Consider the following 18,625-nt stretch of genomic DNA (forward strand, 5'->3'; position numbering starts at 1 on the left):
TCCCTTCCATCTTATTTAGAAAGGTCTCCACCCCCCACCTCCCCTTGTTTTCTCTTGTGCCCTCCCTCCCTTATCCACCCATTATCTCGTGACTGTGGGCCTATTCCTCCTCCTGCACCTCCCCCCCCCCCCCAACCATTTTATTCAGGTACCTGCCTACATTCTGCTCATACCTTGATGAACATTGGTTATATATCTTTATCTTTGCTATATCAAGTACAATGCTTGACCTCTGTTACTACTCCTTAAACTTACCGTTTGTCCAAGCTTTTTGTTACCTGTCCATCTGTCTCCTTATGTGGCTTGGCCTCATGTTTTATTTTATGATATTACTATGAAGTTATTTTATTTTTCACCTCATAGGTTAATTTTGATTTTTTTTAAATAACACTGAGTAAATAACATTGCAATAATTTGCACTTACCAAAGATGTTTTTCCAGATAGGTTTGTCTTACTTGTCACCTCTGATATGCTTACATCCAGACAGACAAGGTCTGCAAAACAAAAGTGCATTGCACACTGAGGCTAAAAAATTAAATGGCTTCAGAATTTTTTTTTTTGATTGTTATATATGTCAGCAAAACTCCTTTTCTAACACTGTATCACACAATCTGCCAGACATCCCATGATTCTACAATATTTCCAATTTATGTAATGATATAAATTTGTCAAATACCGTTCAATGAACAATGGCCATATAGTCTGGTTAAACTAATAATTAGCCCTTCCAAATCTAATAATTCTGTCCTAATATTTATCAACATTATGTCATGATAGATTGATTTATTTCTCTGATGTTCCAAGCACATTTCCAAATTTAAAGGTTTGTAAATGATGTTAATGTTATAAATTATGATCACATATCTAAAGCTCAGACAGTCATTAGCTCGATCAAGCAGATATATTTTTCTCCTTTGCATGGTGGGGGAAGACATACACAAGTTGGCATGACCTGAACCAGAAACCAACCTGAACCAGGAAACCTACCAGTACCTGAAGTTCCCTCTGTAATTATTAAATAGTCATTCACTTTTTAGTATTTTTTTTTATTGTCCTTACATTGCTCAAGACTATTCAGAGAATGACAAAAGTAACATATATTTGCTAGTAAATAGTTCTTCTAAAGGTAAATGCAGAATAAAACCATCATAGACAGTTTTTTTGTGTCACAATTGCCATATCCAACATGTATTTACACCTGTCCATTCAAACCAGTGTATTTCTTTCACCTGAGAATTACTGGAATGGGCAAAGAGGTGGCAGATGTACAAACATGCAAACATACATATTAGTAGAAGCAATAGATGGGAACTCTATTTTTTAGATGGGGAGAAAAATCAAAATTCTGAAGTGCAAATGGACTTGGGAGTTGTAATGCAGGATACCATATCCTGAAGGTTACCTCCAAGTTGTCGGCAGTGAAGGAACCGAATGCAATGTTGGTGCCATTCTAGAGGAATGGCATATAAGTGCAGGGATACAAGTTTGAGACTCTAGGCACTAGTGAGACCTCACTTCAGTACGGTGTATTTCGCCTTATTTGAGAAAAGACGTGCTTGTTTTGTAGAGGGTTCAGAGAAGATTTACTAAAATGTTATCACGAATGAAAGGTTTAGCATATGAGAAATATTTATTGGCTCTTGGACTGTACTCAGAGTACAGAAGGATTATGTGGGGAGGGGGGGAACCTCAAAAAGACATTTTGAATGCCTGGACAGAATAGATAAAGGCAAGTTTGTTTCCCATTAGGGGGCGGGGGGGGGGGTCTTCGACAAGAGGGCACAACTTCAAGATAAAAGGCCGTCAATTTAAAACAGAGATGTTGAAAAATTTCTTCAGCTAGACGAGGGTCGTGAGTCTGTGGAATTTATTGCCACTGGCGGCTATGAAAGCAAGGTTGTTGGTGTTTTTAAGGCAGAGATTAACAGGTATTTGATTAGTCCAGGATGGAGGGGGGGTGTTAGGGGAGAAAGGCCAGGGAGTGGAGTTGAGTGGAAGGATGGATCAGCTCATGATAGAATGGCAGAGCAGACTCAGTGGGCTGATGGGACCTACTTGTGACCTTGTGGAATACAGCAATCATAACTCGCCATTTAATATTTCATTTCACAGTTTAATGAGGGTCAGTGGACACCCAAAATCTAACCTTATAAATAACTGATTACACTGGACAACAAAAATTTTGCTTCCTGAGCACTGCCAGAATTAAATGATCTAGTCAGGGACTTAAGTTTGTCAAAAGCAAAAGCAGAACCTTTTGGTTCAAGAGTGCAAGAATAGGGTTTGCGGTCACCAGGTATGAAAGTTCTTTCGGAGCAGTCAAGAACATTTGACAAACTTCTTTACACAGGTTGACAACCTCTGTTTTTGCACTGACATTGACTTGTTGCCATGACCCAAAACAATGACGTCTTTTTACAGATACAACAAAGTTAAGCCTAAAAGCTGTCCTGTTACACAATGACAATGTTTATCCTTCAATACATATTGACTATGCAGTACCATAACCATATAATCATTTACGGAGCGGAAACAGGCCATGTTGGCCTTTCGAGTCCGCACCGGTTCTAACGTTTCCTAATACTATAAAACTTTTTTTTTTAAATATTTTTTATTGCAAACTACATGTATAGTTTTACATTTAAATTCATATTTTCAAAGGTAAATTAACATCTACGTGTGAAAGAACATGATAACATGGAACTGTTGTTAAAACACATACAGTACAAGTACAATTGAAATATTTTAGTGTCCTTAAGGTATTGGCACTACTGCTAGGAATGTAGCTTGGATATACCAAGTACTGTTGTTTCATTTGTGAATGGGACAGCCATGCTAAGGAATTACATTACATTAAAAAGCACTGCCCATCCTGTAAGCATTTGGTTCCAGGTCAGAAAAGTGTGACACATAATTAACTTGTCAACCCAACAAAGATATTTCTGCCTCTTCATGTAAAACTCATATTGTTGACAAATTTTGTGAAAGCAAAGTACAAGGAAGGTGATGGATTTAGCTATTTGAGACAGATGTTTCCAAGAATAACTGATGCCAGATTGAGGAAGAAATTTTTGTTGCTCCACAAATCAGACATGGTATTAATGACAGGTGGTTCGAAGATCTGCTAGTGAGACTGGAGAAAATAGCATGGAAGGCATTTAAAGATGTTGTTGAGAATTTTCTTTGCAACAACAGAGCACCAAACGACATCCAGCTTATTGACAATATGCTTCAGCATACAAAACTGTAAAGTGCAACATGTCGTTGAAAATTCTCCTCTTCCCTGCTGGTCCTGGTGCAGTCAGTGATGAACATGACAAAAGATTTTACCAGGACATTGCAACCATGGCAACTATTATCCATCAATGTTTAGCGATGAATGTTGCACACTGATAGGAGATATGAGAGGCATCATATGCTGAGTACAAATGAAAATCAACAGCAAAACATTTTTTGTTCAGTTGAACTAACGCAATGTGTCAGCATTATTGTGCTATTAAATACACTATATTCAATAAAAATAATTTAATGTTTCTGCAACTTCCTATGTGATACAGCAAATCTGAAATTATCTTTTGTGTTCAGTTTGAAGTTGTCTATCATAATCCCCAGGAATCAAACCTTTTTTTTTAAAAAAAAATTGTTGTCCAGTGTTAATGATTCCTACTAAGCAAAATATTAACTTATATTAACAGATCGCCCCCAACGCTAATGCTAAGGAGGTGATCTGGGAACTTTATGGGGCTATAAATGAACTGCAGACCGCACAGCCTGACGGGCTGATTATTATCACTGGGGATTTCAACCAGACAAACCACAAGTCAAGGCTACCTAAATTCTATCAGTATGTAGACTTTACTATGAGAGGGGCGAACACATTGGACCTTGTGTATCTATTTCCAACGCTTATCAGGCAGAGCCCTATCCCCACATTGGATACTCGGACCACATCACTATAATGCTAATCCCATCTTACAGTCTGCTTCTCAGATGCTCCAGACCAACTCTGAAACATGTTAAAACTTGGCCAGCCAACTTCAAGACTGCTTTGATCACACTGACTGGCTCATGTTCAAGGAACCAGCAACCGATGGCGACTGCATCAATCTGGAGGAGTATATGGTATCAGTGACCAGCTACATTATTAAGTGTACTGACGATGCCACTGTGCCAAAGACCATCATTACTCTAATCAGAAGCCATGGATGACTGCGAAGGTGCGTGTGCTGCTCAGGAACTAAGACGCTGCCTTCAGAGTGGATGACAAGGTAGCCTAGCTATTGCAAGAGCCAAGCTGTCTAAGGCCATCAAGGAAGTAAAGTGTGCACCTGCCCAGTGCATGCATAATCACTTCCTGGACAGCAAGGAGGTGCGACATATGTGGAAGGGCATCCAAGACATCACTAACCACAGAACTACATCTGCCTGTGCTGGTGATGCCTCCCTCCCAGATGGACTGAACAACTTCTATATGCAGTTGAGGTGAAAAATAACATGGTGGCAAAGAAGACCACTTCTTCTCCAAATGATCAGGTGCTGTGTCTTGCAGTGGCCAATGTGAAGAGAGAGTTAGGCAAGGTCAACCCACGAAAAGCTGCTGGACAGGATAACACCCCCAAAGTGGTGCTCAGGGGATATGTGGCTCAGCTAACAGATGTTCTCACCAACATCTTTAACATCTCCCTGAGAAACACTGTTGTCCCTACGTGCTTCAAAGCTGCCACCATTCTCCCCATGTTCATGTGGGTTTCCTCTGGGTGCATTGGTTTCCTCCCACCCTTCAAAACATACGGGGATTGTAGTTAATTGGGTGTATTTAGGTGGTACGGACTCATGGATCAGAAGGGCTTGTGTCCGTGCTGTCTGTCTAAATTTATAAAAAAACAAAAAAGCCCTGAAATATACAGAGATCCAACAACATGTAATGTGCAACAGGATGGCACTTCCAAAAATTTGGATCATGTATACATGGCCTATGGGTGACATAGGCCACTTACCTTTTCTAATATCAGAACTGGCTGCCTGAACCTCAGCCTACTCCTAACAACCAATCCTAAGAACATTCACTCCCATCTGACCATCCTGTGATGCTTTTCCAATATTCAGACCTATAGTTTCCCTTAGTTTCTCTGACTGAGTGTAGAAAGGAAGGTCTTTGACAGAGTCAGTCCTCATCTTAAGAGCATAACGTCTTAGAAGTTGGTTGATACAGAATGTTTCAGTAGCAGATCGTCAAACCTATTGCTTCACTGCTACTGACTGTTTCATGTACCTTAACAGTAAACTACAAGTGCAGAGGTCTATTTTTTTTTAAATGCAAAACCACTAAGTATCAATGTTACTTCATTTCCTTGAACTGGATGCATTCCTCTTTGGTACCAAGTGGGGCACTGGCATTGAACAAGATGCAGCTCAATCTTGTTCTCTTAACTCAAAATGTAAGTGGCATTATTAGGAAGTAGTTGAAGAAAACAATCATTTAAAAATAAGCTAAATTCTAAAGGAAATACTCGGAGTATCTAAAAAAGGAGCACGAGGACTTAACTATTTGCACATACAACATTCATTACCTGTAAATCAAGACATCACATCTGCTAAAGAATTCATGACATACCTTCAGTACTTGTTGATGGAATTGTTTTTATCACTAAGCCAATGCAATGACTTGCAAGTTGTTTTGTGCATTCCCTGTTGCTCAATGCAATCTATAATGGCAATAGATAGACAATTTTGAATGTCCAGTGACTATAAACACCTTCCATAAGCAATAACAACCATGGATATGAAATAAAGATTTTTTTTCCTATACCAAAAAAATCAGTTTGCCAGCCATTTACAAAACCTGTAAAGGAAACTTCAGTTGTCACTGTCAATATAAATATGAATTTATAAATATGAAAAATAAAAATACCAAATTGAATTTATTTATGAATGTTAAATAATTTCAATGTTTTATTCTAACTCAAGAGTATTTATTAAAAAAAATTAAAATCCAGAAGCTGAGGGAATAAAACCTGTGGAATTCCAAAATTCTTTTACAAGCGCTCCCCTATTTACGATGGTCCAACTTGCGATTTTTCCAAGTTACAATGGTTCAAATCTGTACTTTCAATTTCAAATTCCGATCTGTTCCTGCCCTCGATATATGGGACGCAGGAATTACTTTCCTCATTCAACATATATATAACAATAGGGGATCACCACTGATTTGTCACAGGGCTCCAATCAATGAACCTCCACTGCCATTCTCTTCCACCAAGTCAATTTTGTATCCAATTTGCTAGTTTACCCTAGTTCCCATGTAATAATATCTCACAGGCAGTCTCACATATGGTACCTCATCAAAAGCTTTTTTAAAGACCATGTAGAAAATATCTTTCACCCTGCTCTCAATCCTTCTATTCACATCATGAAACAACTCAATCAAATTCATGACACATAATTTCCAAGACACGCAAGCCTCTCCAAATATAGATCTTATTTCTCAAAATCCCCTACAGCAACTTTCCCACAATGACCTGTAGATCCAAGGGTGATCCAGTAAACCCATGTTAAGGCACAACTTTAGCCACCCTCCAGTCTTCTAAAGCATTATCCATGTCTAGGTAAGAGACAAAAATCTCTGCCAAGGCCCTAGCTATTTCTTCCCTTGTTTTCCACAGTATTCCTAGATCCACCTGGTCATGCCATGGGAATTTATCCAACTCTATGTGGCACGAGGTACAAAAGGTGAATAGCCCTCAATCTACACCTCCCTTTTAGTAATGTCAATATGTTTCAGGACCACAAGGAGGGTTTGAAGAGATTTAAGGGTGAAAGTAATGGCATGCAGTAAACCAGTGGATGGAGTGACTCAGCTGGTCAGGGAGTTTCTATGGAGTGAAATGGTCAGTCAACATTTTGGGTCAGGATCCTTTCTTGAGAGTTATTAACACATGTAATGCAGTTCCATAATTTCACTAATTATACACATCTTCAAACTTCTTCAAATCATAAGATCACATCGAACTTTCTCCAGGTTAAAGGAAAAGCTATGGGTACCCGCATGGGCTCCAGCTCTGTCTCCCTTTTTGTTGGCTACATGGAGCAATCCATTCTACAATCCTATTCAGGCAAGGTCCCTCAACTCTTCCTTCACTACATCGATGACTACTTTGGTGCTACCTCATGTACCCATGATGAGCTTGATTATTTCATCCACTTTGCTGCCAAATTCCACCCCCAAATCAAATTCACTTGCTCCATCTCTAGCAACACTCTACCTTTCTTCGATCTCTGTCTCCAATTCAGGAGACAAACTCTCATGGACATCTTCAAACCCATCAACTCCCACAGCTACCTCGACTACACCTCTGTTCTCTGTAAGGATCCATTCCATTCTCTCAATTCCTCCATCTCCATCACATCTGCACCCAAGATGAGGAATTCCATGCCAGATCATCAGAGATGTCCTTCAAACAACGTGGCTTTCCCTCTTCCTCTATCAATTTGGCATTCACCTGGATATCCTCCTTTACCTGCACATCTGCCCTGGCCCTCTCCACCCCCAAGCGCAACAAGGACAGGATTCCTGTCCTTGCTTACCACCTCATCAGCCTCTGCATCCAACAAATCCTCCTCCACTAATTCCACCACCTACTACATGATCCCACCATATATTCCCCTCTCCACGGACCACTCCCTCTGTGACTCCCTTGTCCACTCCTCCCTTCCCACCAATTGTCCCCTTGGGACCTATCCCTGTGATTGCAAGAGTTGATCCATGTGCCCACACCTCCTTCCTCAGCACTCAAACAGTCCTACCAAGTGAAGCAACATTTCACTTTTTTAAAAAAAATATTTTATTTTTGATTTTTTCCAAAAATGATGCATAGTAACATTTTAAATATTAAATATATTAAACTTTTTCTCACAAACAAAAACAAAACTGTCCCTCCCTTCCTACCCCGCCCCCATACATAGAGATCTGTTCACCATCAGATCTATAGAGTACAATTAGAGAAACTATGTTTTTGTATATATAATTATTTTATCTTTTTTCCTTTTTATTACTGTATCTGAGCCTCCATGTGATCCAGATATGGCTGCCAGACCTTTGTCATATTTGTTCTTTAAATTATATGTGAATTTTTTCCATAGTTCATCGTGCTATAAGTAGAAGGGAGTCAGACTTCCAAGTGATCGTGATACATTTTTTTGCTACTGCCAGTGCTATTTTTATAAATGAAATTTGATATTTGGTCAATTTGTTGCTTATTTCCATAAAATTACCTGATAGGTGTAGTTCTTGGTCACCTGTGAAGGTCACTCCTGTTATCCTGCAATTTTTTACCAAAATGGCCTCACCTTCATGCACAACTACATAGCAAGTAGAAAAGTTCCTATCTTAATCCCACATCTGAAACATCTCTGAAATTCCAGCTTTTGATCTGTGTAACTTTTTGTAGGGTAAGATATAATTGGTGTAAAAAATTATACTGAATCAATCCATATCTTGCATATATAATTGATGTCATGCTGTCCTTAGATCAATTTGACTAGTTTCCTTCTGGAATTGCCACTCCCCCCCAAGTACGACTCCCATCTTTCTCTTGACCTCTGCAACCCTGGTTTTGTACTTGCGCTCTGGAGAGCATAGTACATTTTTGTTATGAATTTGGGTGTATTGCCTATCCAAACCGATCGTTCTGTTTCACTAATTTCATTTGGGGTCAGCGTTGGTCCCCATCTTTCCCTTAAGAACGATCTAAGTGGGAGAAAAGAGAAGAAGGTCACATTTGTCTCATTTGCGTTTTAATTGTTCAAAGGACATAAGAGTTCCTTCTGTGTAAGTCCTTAATATATCTTATGCCTTTGTCATACCACAAATTTAATAATCTATTGCCTATGTTTATAGGCAATAACACATTTTTACACAGTGGTGCTTTTATGGATATCCCTACATTTTTTTCCTATACATTCATTAATTTCTTGCCACTTTCTTCTATCTAATAAAATGGGATTATCCATCTTTTTCTTTAGTGATTTGACACTCCATTTATAGATAAAATTATTTGCTTCCCCCTCCTTCACTGAGTACATTCCCATTTGAACCCAAGATGGGGGATTTTCTTTAGTGAAGAAAGCTGCAAGAAATTTAGCCTGTGCAGCTAGGTAATATTTTTTGAAATCTGGGAGGCATCATTTCACTTGTGAATCTGCAGGAGTCATCTACTGCATCTGATGCTCCTGCTGTGGTCTCTACATCGGAGAGACTGGACACAGACTTGAAGGTTGCTTTGTTGAGCACCTTGGCTCTGTCCGCCACAATAGTGTAGATTTCCCAGTGACCACCCATTTCATTTCTCAATCCCAATCCGTTGCTTGCATGTCTGTCCATGGTCTCAAGCACTGCCAGACTGAGACCACCCATAAATTGGAGGAACAACACCTCATCTTCTGACTGGACATCCTCCAACCAGATGGCATTAATATCAACTTCTCTGGCTTTTGTTAAATTCCACCCCACCCCTCTCTCCAGTGCCTGCCTCCTTTTGCATGGACATGATAAATTACACCTAGATCCTTATCACATCCAATTAACACCTTTTGTTGGTTTGGGTTTTTCCCCTATTTGATTTCTGAGACTTTCTGATAGATTTTGCTTCTGGCCTTTCTGTTATTTGCTTGAAGAAGTGCCCATTGGCAAAATATCAGCAATACATATAACCATTTACAAAGCGGAAACAGGGCATGTCGGCCTTTCGAGTCCGCACCGGTTCACTAGAACAACTCCACTAGATCAATCCTCTCATTCTCCGCCAATATCCCTCCAACCCCCTCACCTCCATGTACACATCAACCTTCTCTTAAATGACAGAAGGGACCCTGCCGCAACTATCTCTTCGGAAGAACATTCCATTCTACCACCACTCTCTGAGTGAAGAAGCATCCTCTAATATTTCTCCTAAAGTTTTGCCCTCTTACCCTTAACTCATGGCCTCTTGTTCCAAGCTTCCCTGCTCTCAGGGGAATGAGTCTGTGTATGTCTAGTCTATCTATTCCTTTCATAATTTTAAATACTCCATCAAGTCCCCTCTCAATCGTCTACATTCCAATGAATAGAATCCCAGTGTCCTTAATCTCTCCCTGTAATCCAGATGCTGTAATCTTTAGGCTATTTCAGATAGCCCAAAAGTTGAGGTAAAGGTGGATAAACTCCGCCAAAATGCATAATCACCTACCTTTCTGAATGTGCGGAGGCTGTCTCCGAGCTGCATATTCCAACCCCTCTCTGAGGGGGATCATCTCCGTAGCGCAGCCCTCTGTCGATCAATCTGAATGTACAGCCATGCTAAGCGGCTATTTAGGAGTGGGCTGATGATGCCATCATCCCGCGACCCATCTCACCACTCACCCCTCTCCCTCCAAGTCAGGGGCCCTGGGGAGCCCTCGGGGCAGTGGGAGCTGTCAGCGGGGACTGTTGGGGCAGTCGGGACAGCAGGGACTGGCCACACTGGGCTGCTTCGGCCTTCAGGGCCGCTCTCTGCAGCTCAAAATGCAGCTGGAACTGTTCTGAGAACCATAGAGCGGTTTCAGCTGCGTGGGGGATTATGGGTAGGGAAGACCGCCATTGCTCTGCCACGTATTTATGATGGGTGACACTATGGCTCCAGTCGCCCCACCTCCGTCAGATCTGGAGGGTGCTATGAGGCGCCTCTGGATATGAATAGGATGCTGGAGCAGCCTTTTAAGGCTGCTGTGTGAAAGGTAAGTTCCCATTTTTCCATCCGCTCTGTAGCTGGTCTCAAGGCGGAGGCCTTTTGTCTCCTCTAGATGCTGAATAAACCCGCTGAGTTCCTCCTGCATTTCGATCTTTTTACCGAATTCACATCAATTTAGTGATACTGCCTTTATACATGAAGCAATATACTTGATGCAGCATAAATATGAACGAATATTTTAGCATACATAGCCAAGGACAAATCTCTACCCTGTTGGTTTTCATCAAAGCAGTACAGCTTAGGAACAGACCCTTTGACCTTTTTATCTTTGCAAATCAAACTAAAAATCTGCTGCTTGCACCTGGTAGATATCCTTCTTTGGTAATTTCACTTTCTGTCAGAAATAGTACAAGATACAAGGATATTTTGACTCTTACTTTCTGGGAAGTAACCTCAATTTGTCCACCAATTCCTTCATACACTCCCCTCTTTCGCACAATTGTGGCTTCTGCAAGAGGAAAGTAAAATGTTTCTCATTATCAGTGTATGTAACTGAACTGTCACTGAAGAGGTAACTATGCTTAGAGTTTTCAGCTAAGGAGCACATTGGCAAACTTTGCATTTGTTTACAATGTAGGTTTGATTTGAAAATTAGCACATTTTAAGTATTTAATTTCACCACCCCCCTCCCCCACCCGATTAAAAGTATTAAAGATTTTTTTTAGGAATACTGAGATTTAAATTTCTAAAGATAAAGATAAGATTAGAAGAAAAAAATGAGTTGGTTTAATTTGACATGAATTCCTTTGGTATTTCTGTCATGATGCATCTTTATGCAGAGTTTCCTCTTTCACTCCCAGCACACAGATCCTGTTTAAAAGACATCCTAACCGTTGCACTGGCCTTTCCAAATACTAGCCAGGGTGCTTGAGAAGCCCCCACCCTACCCATTGTCTATGATGTGGAGGAGGTTACGATATAACATCCCATCCAAATACTGGCACCCTAAACAATGTAGCATTCCATTTGGTGCCGCACTTGTGTATGTACGTTGTGATTTACAAGCTCACATTTCTGGGGTGGGATGAGTACCTCTGACTGAGTTGCATGAATATTCCCATTGGAGCTATAGATGACATTATATTGCAATTATGAAAAAAATAATGGGCTCTGATCAAAACTGAACCATCATTGTGAGTGGAACTGCAAATGATGCTTCACTGGAGTCTCACAGCTCCAGTGACCCAGATTTATCATAGAATCACTCAGCATAGAAAGAGACCATGTTGACCATGGGTGTCGTCCGGAATTAATCCCATCACCCAGGATCCGTGATCAAGACTACTGACACCGTCTGCTTGAAGCATGCACATACTGTCCCCAAGGCAGTGCAGGTTTTTCTGGGATTCTCCGGTGTACTTCCACATCCCAAAGATGTGGTGGTCGATGAATTGACAAATTATCCTAGTGTGGACAACTGGCAAAAGAACCTAAATGAAGTTGGTGTGCATATATGAAAGAATACACGCAGTTACATGGAAAACAAAGAGGGGGAATGAAACAGAGACCTAGCATGGACACTGTGCTGAATAGCTTCTGCATGTGTCTTAATATGCAAGCAAATGACCATTTAGCCATGAAAGAATAATCCCCTTTGTATGCTTTTTACCAACATTTGCCACATATTTAGTAGCAGTTGCTTCATGTTGAGTGGTTAGCTTATAGAATCGTGAAAGAGATAGTTTGATAACATTTTTGAAAGAACTGTTTTAAGTTTATTCATAGTGCACCAGCTTTTAAGTTGATGTACCAAATTACGTAAATTTCCTAATAGTGTAACGTGTTTTATTCACTTCCCGGCACTCCAGACAAAACAATAGTTTGATAATGTTTGAAAAATTGATAAAGTTTGAATGCAAACTTAAAGCAAAGTTGTTAATTATGAAGCACAATGAAAATGGCTTGTACCTAAATTTAGAACTACCACTTGATGATTCAGTAATATGAATCCACTTTGATAATTGCACTACACCAATTATCTGACTCTTTCCCCGCCCCCCAGACAAGTAACTTACCTTTTGCACACTTCTGGAGTTCTGGAAACTCTGCTTCAAGCTGAACAAGAAAAACATCATCCACAATTTCATCAGTTTTATCTGAAAAGGTAAGCTGTGGCACAGAAGGAGAAGTAAATTATTACAAATAACATTTATCTGAGATTTTATCATATGGGTTTGACTAACTAAACTGATATCAGTAATGGCACCTGTGAAACTACTGAAAATTCAGCTAGCTCACTAATGTCCTTTGGAGAAAGAATCAGTCATCCTTATTTGGCATGGACTATGTGTGCCTTAAGTCCCAAAGTAGTTGTCTCTGAACCAACCTCTCAAATTTGCCTGGAAAGCATGGGAATTCTGGCTCACCACTTTGTAAATGGGAAAGATCACACAAGTCCAAAAAGACTTAGTCTGATTTCCTCCCTGCTGTGTAGTAATTTTATGCTCTGATCAGGCCTGTGATTGAGAAGACTTTTTTTTAAGCAGATATAGTTATGTAACAGTTGTCTGGAAGGTGACAACAATCTGCTGTGATGTACTCAGCAGATTGAGTCGTATCAGTGGGGGATAAAGAATGGCCAATGTTTTGGACTCTTCATCAAAACTTGAAAGGTGACATCAATTGAAATTGAGGCTCTGCTGCCTCAAAAGGTAATCAGCAATTAACGGTCCTCACCATTTTCTTGACTATAGGAGCAAAAGTTCACACGAGTTAAAACAACTCACAGAATTCAAACCCAAATTTCCACGCTCCAATGAGTGCTCAACCATTTAAAAACAACATTTTAATAAGACTGGAAATCTCATTCTACATCCACCTTAACTGTTAAATGTTTTGGTTAATTTAACAGAAATGCAATTTTGCCATTATAACAATGGTTGGAATATGTCACTTGAAATTAAAAGTCATACCTTTACACTGTAGATCTGAAAGCAAACAGGCTGACATCCCATTCGTATATAATATGACAAAACATCCACAATAAATGGATATGTACTAGATTTTGGTCCAGACGTTGTTGACTGTGAAAAGCATTTCAAGCTTGTTAACTTAACTGGCTAGACATACAAATCTGATTCTTCATTTGATTGGGTTAATGCTTAGAAATCAAAATGATTTCACCCAAATTATATTTAACCAGTTAATTGGAAGGGGTTTGAACTATTTGGGTGTTGCAGATAAGCTTACTTAGCCATTACTTGTATTACATCATTTTTAAAAAATATTTTATTTATGATTTTCCAAACAAACTCAAACAGTTATTAATCTATCAATATTATTGTTGACAACATCAATATTGATTACAGTTTACAATTATCAGTTCTATACAGGATTTTCTGTAGAGCTCAAGCTTTTTCTATCCCCCTTCCCTCCCCCCCTTATCCCCTCCACATTTAAGAAAAACACTTAACCAAGCACAGTCACACACAACATACATCAGGGGTTTATGGGTTTGTCACGTCATGGCAGCCACGCTCAGACGGTTTTATTTTTCTTGACTTTTTCCAGGTTGGGATGGGATGGGACCCTCCACCAATTGAGGGGTAGGTGGGGAGGGCAGAGCCGGCGAGGCACGATGGTCCACATTATAATTGTACTCCTATGAAGTACAATTGGTTGCCAAATTTTCAAGAAAATGTTGTATTTTTTCCTTAATTTTAAGTAAATTTCTCCAGCATGCAATGCACAAGCAGGAGTCGGACTTCCAGGTAGCCGCAGTGCATTTCCTGGCCATTGCCAATGCAGTCATTACAAATTGAATTTGAAATTTGGACAGGTTCATTGTAAGTCTTATGTCCATTTTGTTTCCCAACTGGAACAGCTCTGGGTCCTGTGAGAATTCTTTACTTGAATTTTACTGAATTCTTCAGCTTCCTTTGTATTGTTTTACTGAGAATTATATTGAGACATGTACCTCCATTTTGTGCACCAAAATAAATGACGTGGTAATGAGCATTTGTAATAAATTTGTACCAAGCTTGTCACTGTAATCAACTCAAACTGGCTTTTATTTCATCGCCACTCTAATACAATTCCCAAGAATGCTGCTTTATCTACTGTAACAGCCACATATTATTGTCTGATCTATACAGTCATCACAAAATCATAATTACACCAGTCACCAAGTAACAAGCAAGTACCAAATGTGACAATGGTCCTTACTTGCTTAAAAATGCCCTACTTAGTTGATCAAAACTTGGCTGAATGGTGCTCCAACAACAACCTTGCACTCAGTGTCACCAAAATTAAAGTGATGACTTTTGACTTCCAGAAAGGAAAGCCAGGGGTGTACAATCCAGTGATCATTGGGGGATCGGAGGTGGAGAGGGTAAGCAAATTTAAGTTCTTGGGAGTCACTATCTTGGAGGACCTTTCCTGGATCCATCACACCAATGGCATCGTGAAGAAAGCACGTCAGTGCCTCTACTTCCTCAGGAGTTTGCAGAGGTCTGGTATGACACTAGAAACTCTGGCAAATTTCTACAGAGGTGTGGGGGAAAGTGTGCTGACCGGCTACATCACGGTGTGGTATGGGAACACCAATACACCAAAAGATAGTGGACACAGCCCAGGACATCACAAGCAAAACCCTCCCCACTATTGAGTACATCTACAGGGAACACTGCCATTGGATGGTAGCAGCGATCGTCAAAGACTCACACCACCCAGGTCACCTCTGTTCTCACTGCTGTCATCAGAAAAAAGGGACAGGTGCCACAAGCTTCACATTACCAGGTACAAGAACAGCTGCTACCCTTCTACCATCAGACTCCTCAATGATAAACTCAATCAGAGACTCATTTAAGGACTCGAGTGCACTTTATTGATTTTTCTTTTTTATTCTCTCAGTTCATTTACATTCAGTGTCTACAATTCTTTGTTTGTTTACATGTTTACGCTGTGCACAATTTATTTTTGCCCTACCAATTAGTGGTAATTCTGCCATGCCCGCAGTAAAAAGAATCTCAGGGTTGTATGTGATGTCATACATGTACTCTGATAATAAATCTGAAAACTTGCATACATTTACAATGTTTTACAGAGATTTATATTGTTGGGGGTTGGGGTTACAGATTCATTATGCTATTGACTCACTCATTAACCAACTCACCATCCAATAAACAATAAAAGGAGTGAGAAGGTGTGCAAGCCATCTTTCTATAAATTTATAAACAGAACATTGAGTACCAATGGAAACAAGAAATTCTGAAGATACCAATTTGGATGAGGAGGACATTATTTTCACAAACCTTGTCTATTAATCTTCTTTCTATTGCTGTTACTTATCTATGTTCACAATGCAATGAAATAGGCATGAAATATTAACTCTCCTTACCATTTTCGCCAGTTCAGGTATCATATTGCGCAGACTGTTGATGTTGCTGTTGTACCATGGATCCATGCTACCCAGGTACCTGGACAGCTCACAAGAAAGGTCAGATTGTTGTAAATGGTTGATCTAAAAATGAAATACAAAAGTTTTCACTATTTACCAATAACAAGGCTTGATAGTGCATCTAAATTTTCAACGTGACATTAGTAACTTGGTCATCTGGTATTGAAGGACTCAAGCCCTGAAACATTGGTTGTGACCCTTTATCTTCAGCAAGTCCCCACTGTTTCACCTGCTGCATTTCTTCTGTATTGTGTTTTTAACTCTAGTCCACATCATCTGTTCTGCACTGTCTGTCGTATTTCTTCAAAGCCAAAATACTTCATGCAAATTGGGATAGTTCTTATATTTATAAGCATGTAATAATATTGGCCCAATCATATGCAGAATCATTGATGTTCCCCACCATTTTGGATGAAGCTGTTAGCAGTGCCTGGTCACTGAATGTACCAGTTAAACATGGAAATTCAAAAGGTTCTGAGGGCAATACTCTGATCGTCCAAAGGCTATGCTGTTAAGGTCCTGACACCAAAAAAAATCTTTGAGAAATCACAGAATATTTGCAAACATTAACACTGCTTATGCCCTATTCTTGCTTTTAAAATCCTTTGAAAGAGTTAAGCTTCGTTGAGTATGTAAATGAGATTTTAAACAGAACAACAAATGGCACGGTTAGTCCAGCAGATGTTGTTACAGTACCAGTGACTAGGGATCGAATCCAGCACTGTCTGTAAGGAGTTTGTACGTTCTCCCCGTGTCTCCATGGGTTTCCTCCAGCCCTTCAAAACATACTGGGGTTGTAGGTCAATTGGGTGGCATGGGCTCATGGGCCGAAAGGGCTGCTTACCGTGCTGAATGCCTAAATTTAAAAAAATTCAAAACTAAGGCATATTCACGGCTAAACCTTCTGGCCCAAATGAAGGACCTGGACATTTGGTGTCCAACATCCAAACTATTTCCAAATTCCAGAGCTTTAAAAAAAATTAGAGTCTATTTTTAAACCTATTTTAAGTGATATATGAGTGTCCAATATATTTGTGATTTGGGGAATATTTTCAAATAACAGTAGAAAATTCCAAGCAAAATATTAGAGTTGGCACTTGTGTAATATGCTTGTAATGGGGATTGGCACGCACATACACTAATGTCAAACATGTCAAATTCTCATTTAACATCCACTTGCACAAAATTCTACCACACCTGCAAAAAAAATTGAGGCAGATATTGTTTGGACAATTGAGACCCAGTACATCACAGGGTATCCAAAGACATCGTCTTACAGGTATGTGCCTTCTCTAACTTTCCTCATTGTGGTTGTCTTTTTAATCACCACCATTCCCTCTCTATTAATATCCTCATCTCATGAAGCTCAAGCTTTCCATGAGCATTCTAGCCACCTGCCCCCTTTGCCTCCGTGAGTGACCCCTCAACTAGCTTTGTCATACAGCAGGGTAGACCAACGTGTAGGCAAGCGATAGCAAATGGGAACTCGCTCACCCATGTTCACCAAAAGACTGCAGCAATTTAGGAAAGCTGCTCACCATTGCCTTCATTCAGCCAATTCAGAAATGGACAGTAAATGCCAGACTTTCCAGGGATACACTGAATCTGAACATTAAACAATTAACAATTCTTCAAAATGCATTTAAACTTGCTGAGAGTTAACTATAGTGTTCACATGCAGTTTGGAGGAACCTATAATTTCTAATTAGCAATGATTAGAATTGTTATTTCTCCCACAACTACTATTTCAAGAAGTACTGGGAAATAGCGGGCAGACACACCTGCTCCACAGTCACAGGGCACTGCTTCTCATTTGTTACAGGAATGTAGTAGAACAGCAGATTTAGTTTTGCAGTCAGAATACCTCTTCTTGCTTCTCTTTTCCTGAGTAAAACGATTAAAATAAAATGGATTAATTAAAAATTAATTTACTGAAATTAAAGATTAATTTCAGTAAATACCTCAAGGAGTGAAAAGCCTTTGCTAATCTTCCCAAAATGCAGTCATTTCCAATGACTACTACCCGGGCAGTATTGGGCTTTTGTTGTTTTATACTGAACGACATCACATTGCAACCAAACTTCCGATGAAGATTCATAGCGTTGCCCGTTGCAGTATTGTCATAAATTTCTGGAAAAAATAAGGCATTTCCTAAATCACAGCTTCTTTTCTTCACACAGCCTTTTCTGCAGAGCTTGGTTTGATCTCTTTCGCTGAACTTCGAAGGTGGGGTGTCATTCCCCACAGTGGGATCCCCACAGTCTCTAACTATGCCACTATCTGTTGACAAAACGGACAATCTCATTTGCTCAGCATTGTGACCATCTGTTGTCTCACTCATCTCAGAAGTGTCTGAGTCACTGTTCATTAAATCCTGGCTTCCATCAAGCTGATTTTTAACAAACTGCACCAGTTCCTTCCCTGCAAAGGAACAAAACAACATTAGCAGGAGTTTTTTTTAAA

General features: G+C 39.8%; 1 protein-coding gene across 1 annotated transcript in view; it reads right to left on the reverse strand.

The window, feature by feature from the left end:
- The window catches only part of LOC138759359 (phosphoinositide 3-kinase regulatory subunit 6-like), an 89,488-nt gene that overhangs the window by 11,848 nt on the left and 59,015 nt on the right, over positions 1-18,625 (reverse strand). The window contains exons 12-19 of the mRNA XM_069929599.1: positions 18,124-18,583; positions 17,944-18,046; positions 16,103-16,225; positions 13,677-13,787; positions 12,780-12,873; positions 11,142-11,212; positions 5,616-5,706; positions 425-495 (exon numbers count right to left, since the gene is read on the reverse strand). Coding sequence (XP_069785700.1) covers positions 425-495; positions 5,616-5,706; positions 11,142-11,212; positions 12,780-12,873; positions 13,677-13,787; positions 16,103-16,225; positions 17,944-18,046; positions 18,124-18,583 — 1,124 coding nt within the window. The remainder of the gene's footprint in view (positions 1-424; positions 496-5,615; positions 5,707-11,141; positions 11,213-12,779; positions 12,874-13,676; positions 13,788-16,102; positions 16,226-17,943; positions 18,047-18,123; positions 18,584-18,625) is intronic.

The sequence above is a fragment of the Narcine bancroftii genome, chromosome 3 (genome assembly GCF_036971445.1).
Source record: "Narcine bancroftii isolate sNarBan1 chromosome 3, sNarBan1.hap1, whole genome shotgun sequence".
Lineage (NCBI taxonomy): Eukaryota > Metazoa > Chordata > Chondrichthyes > Torpediniformes > Narcinidae > Narcine > Narcine bancroftii.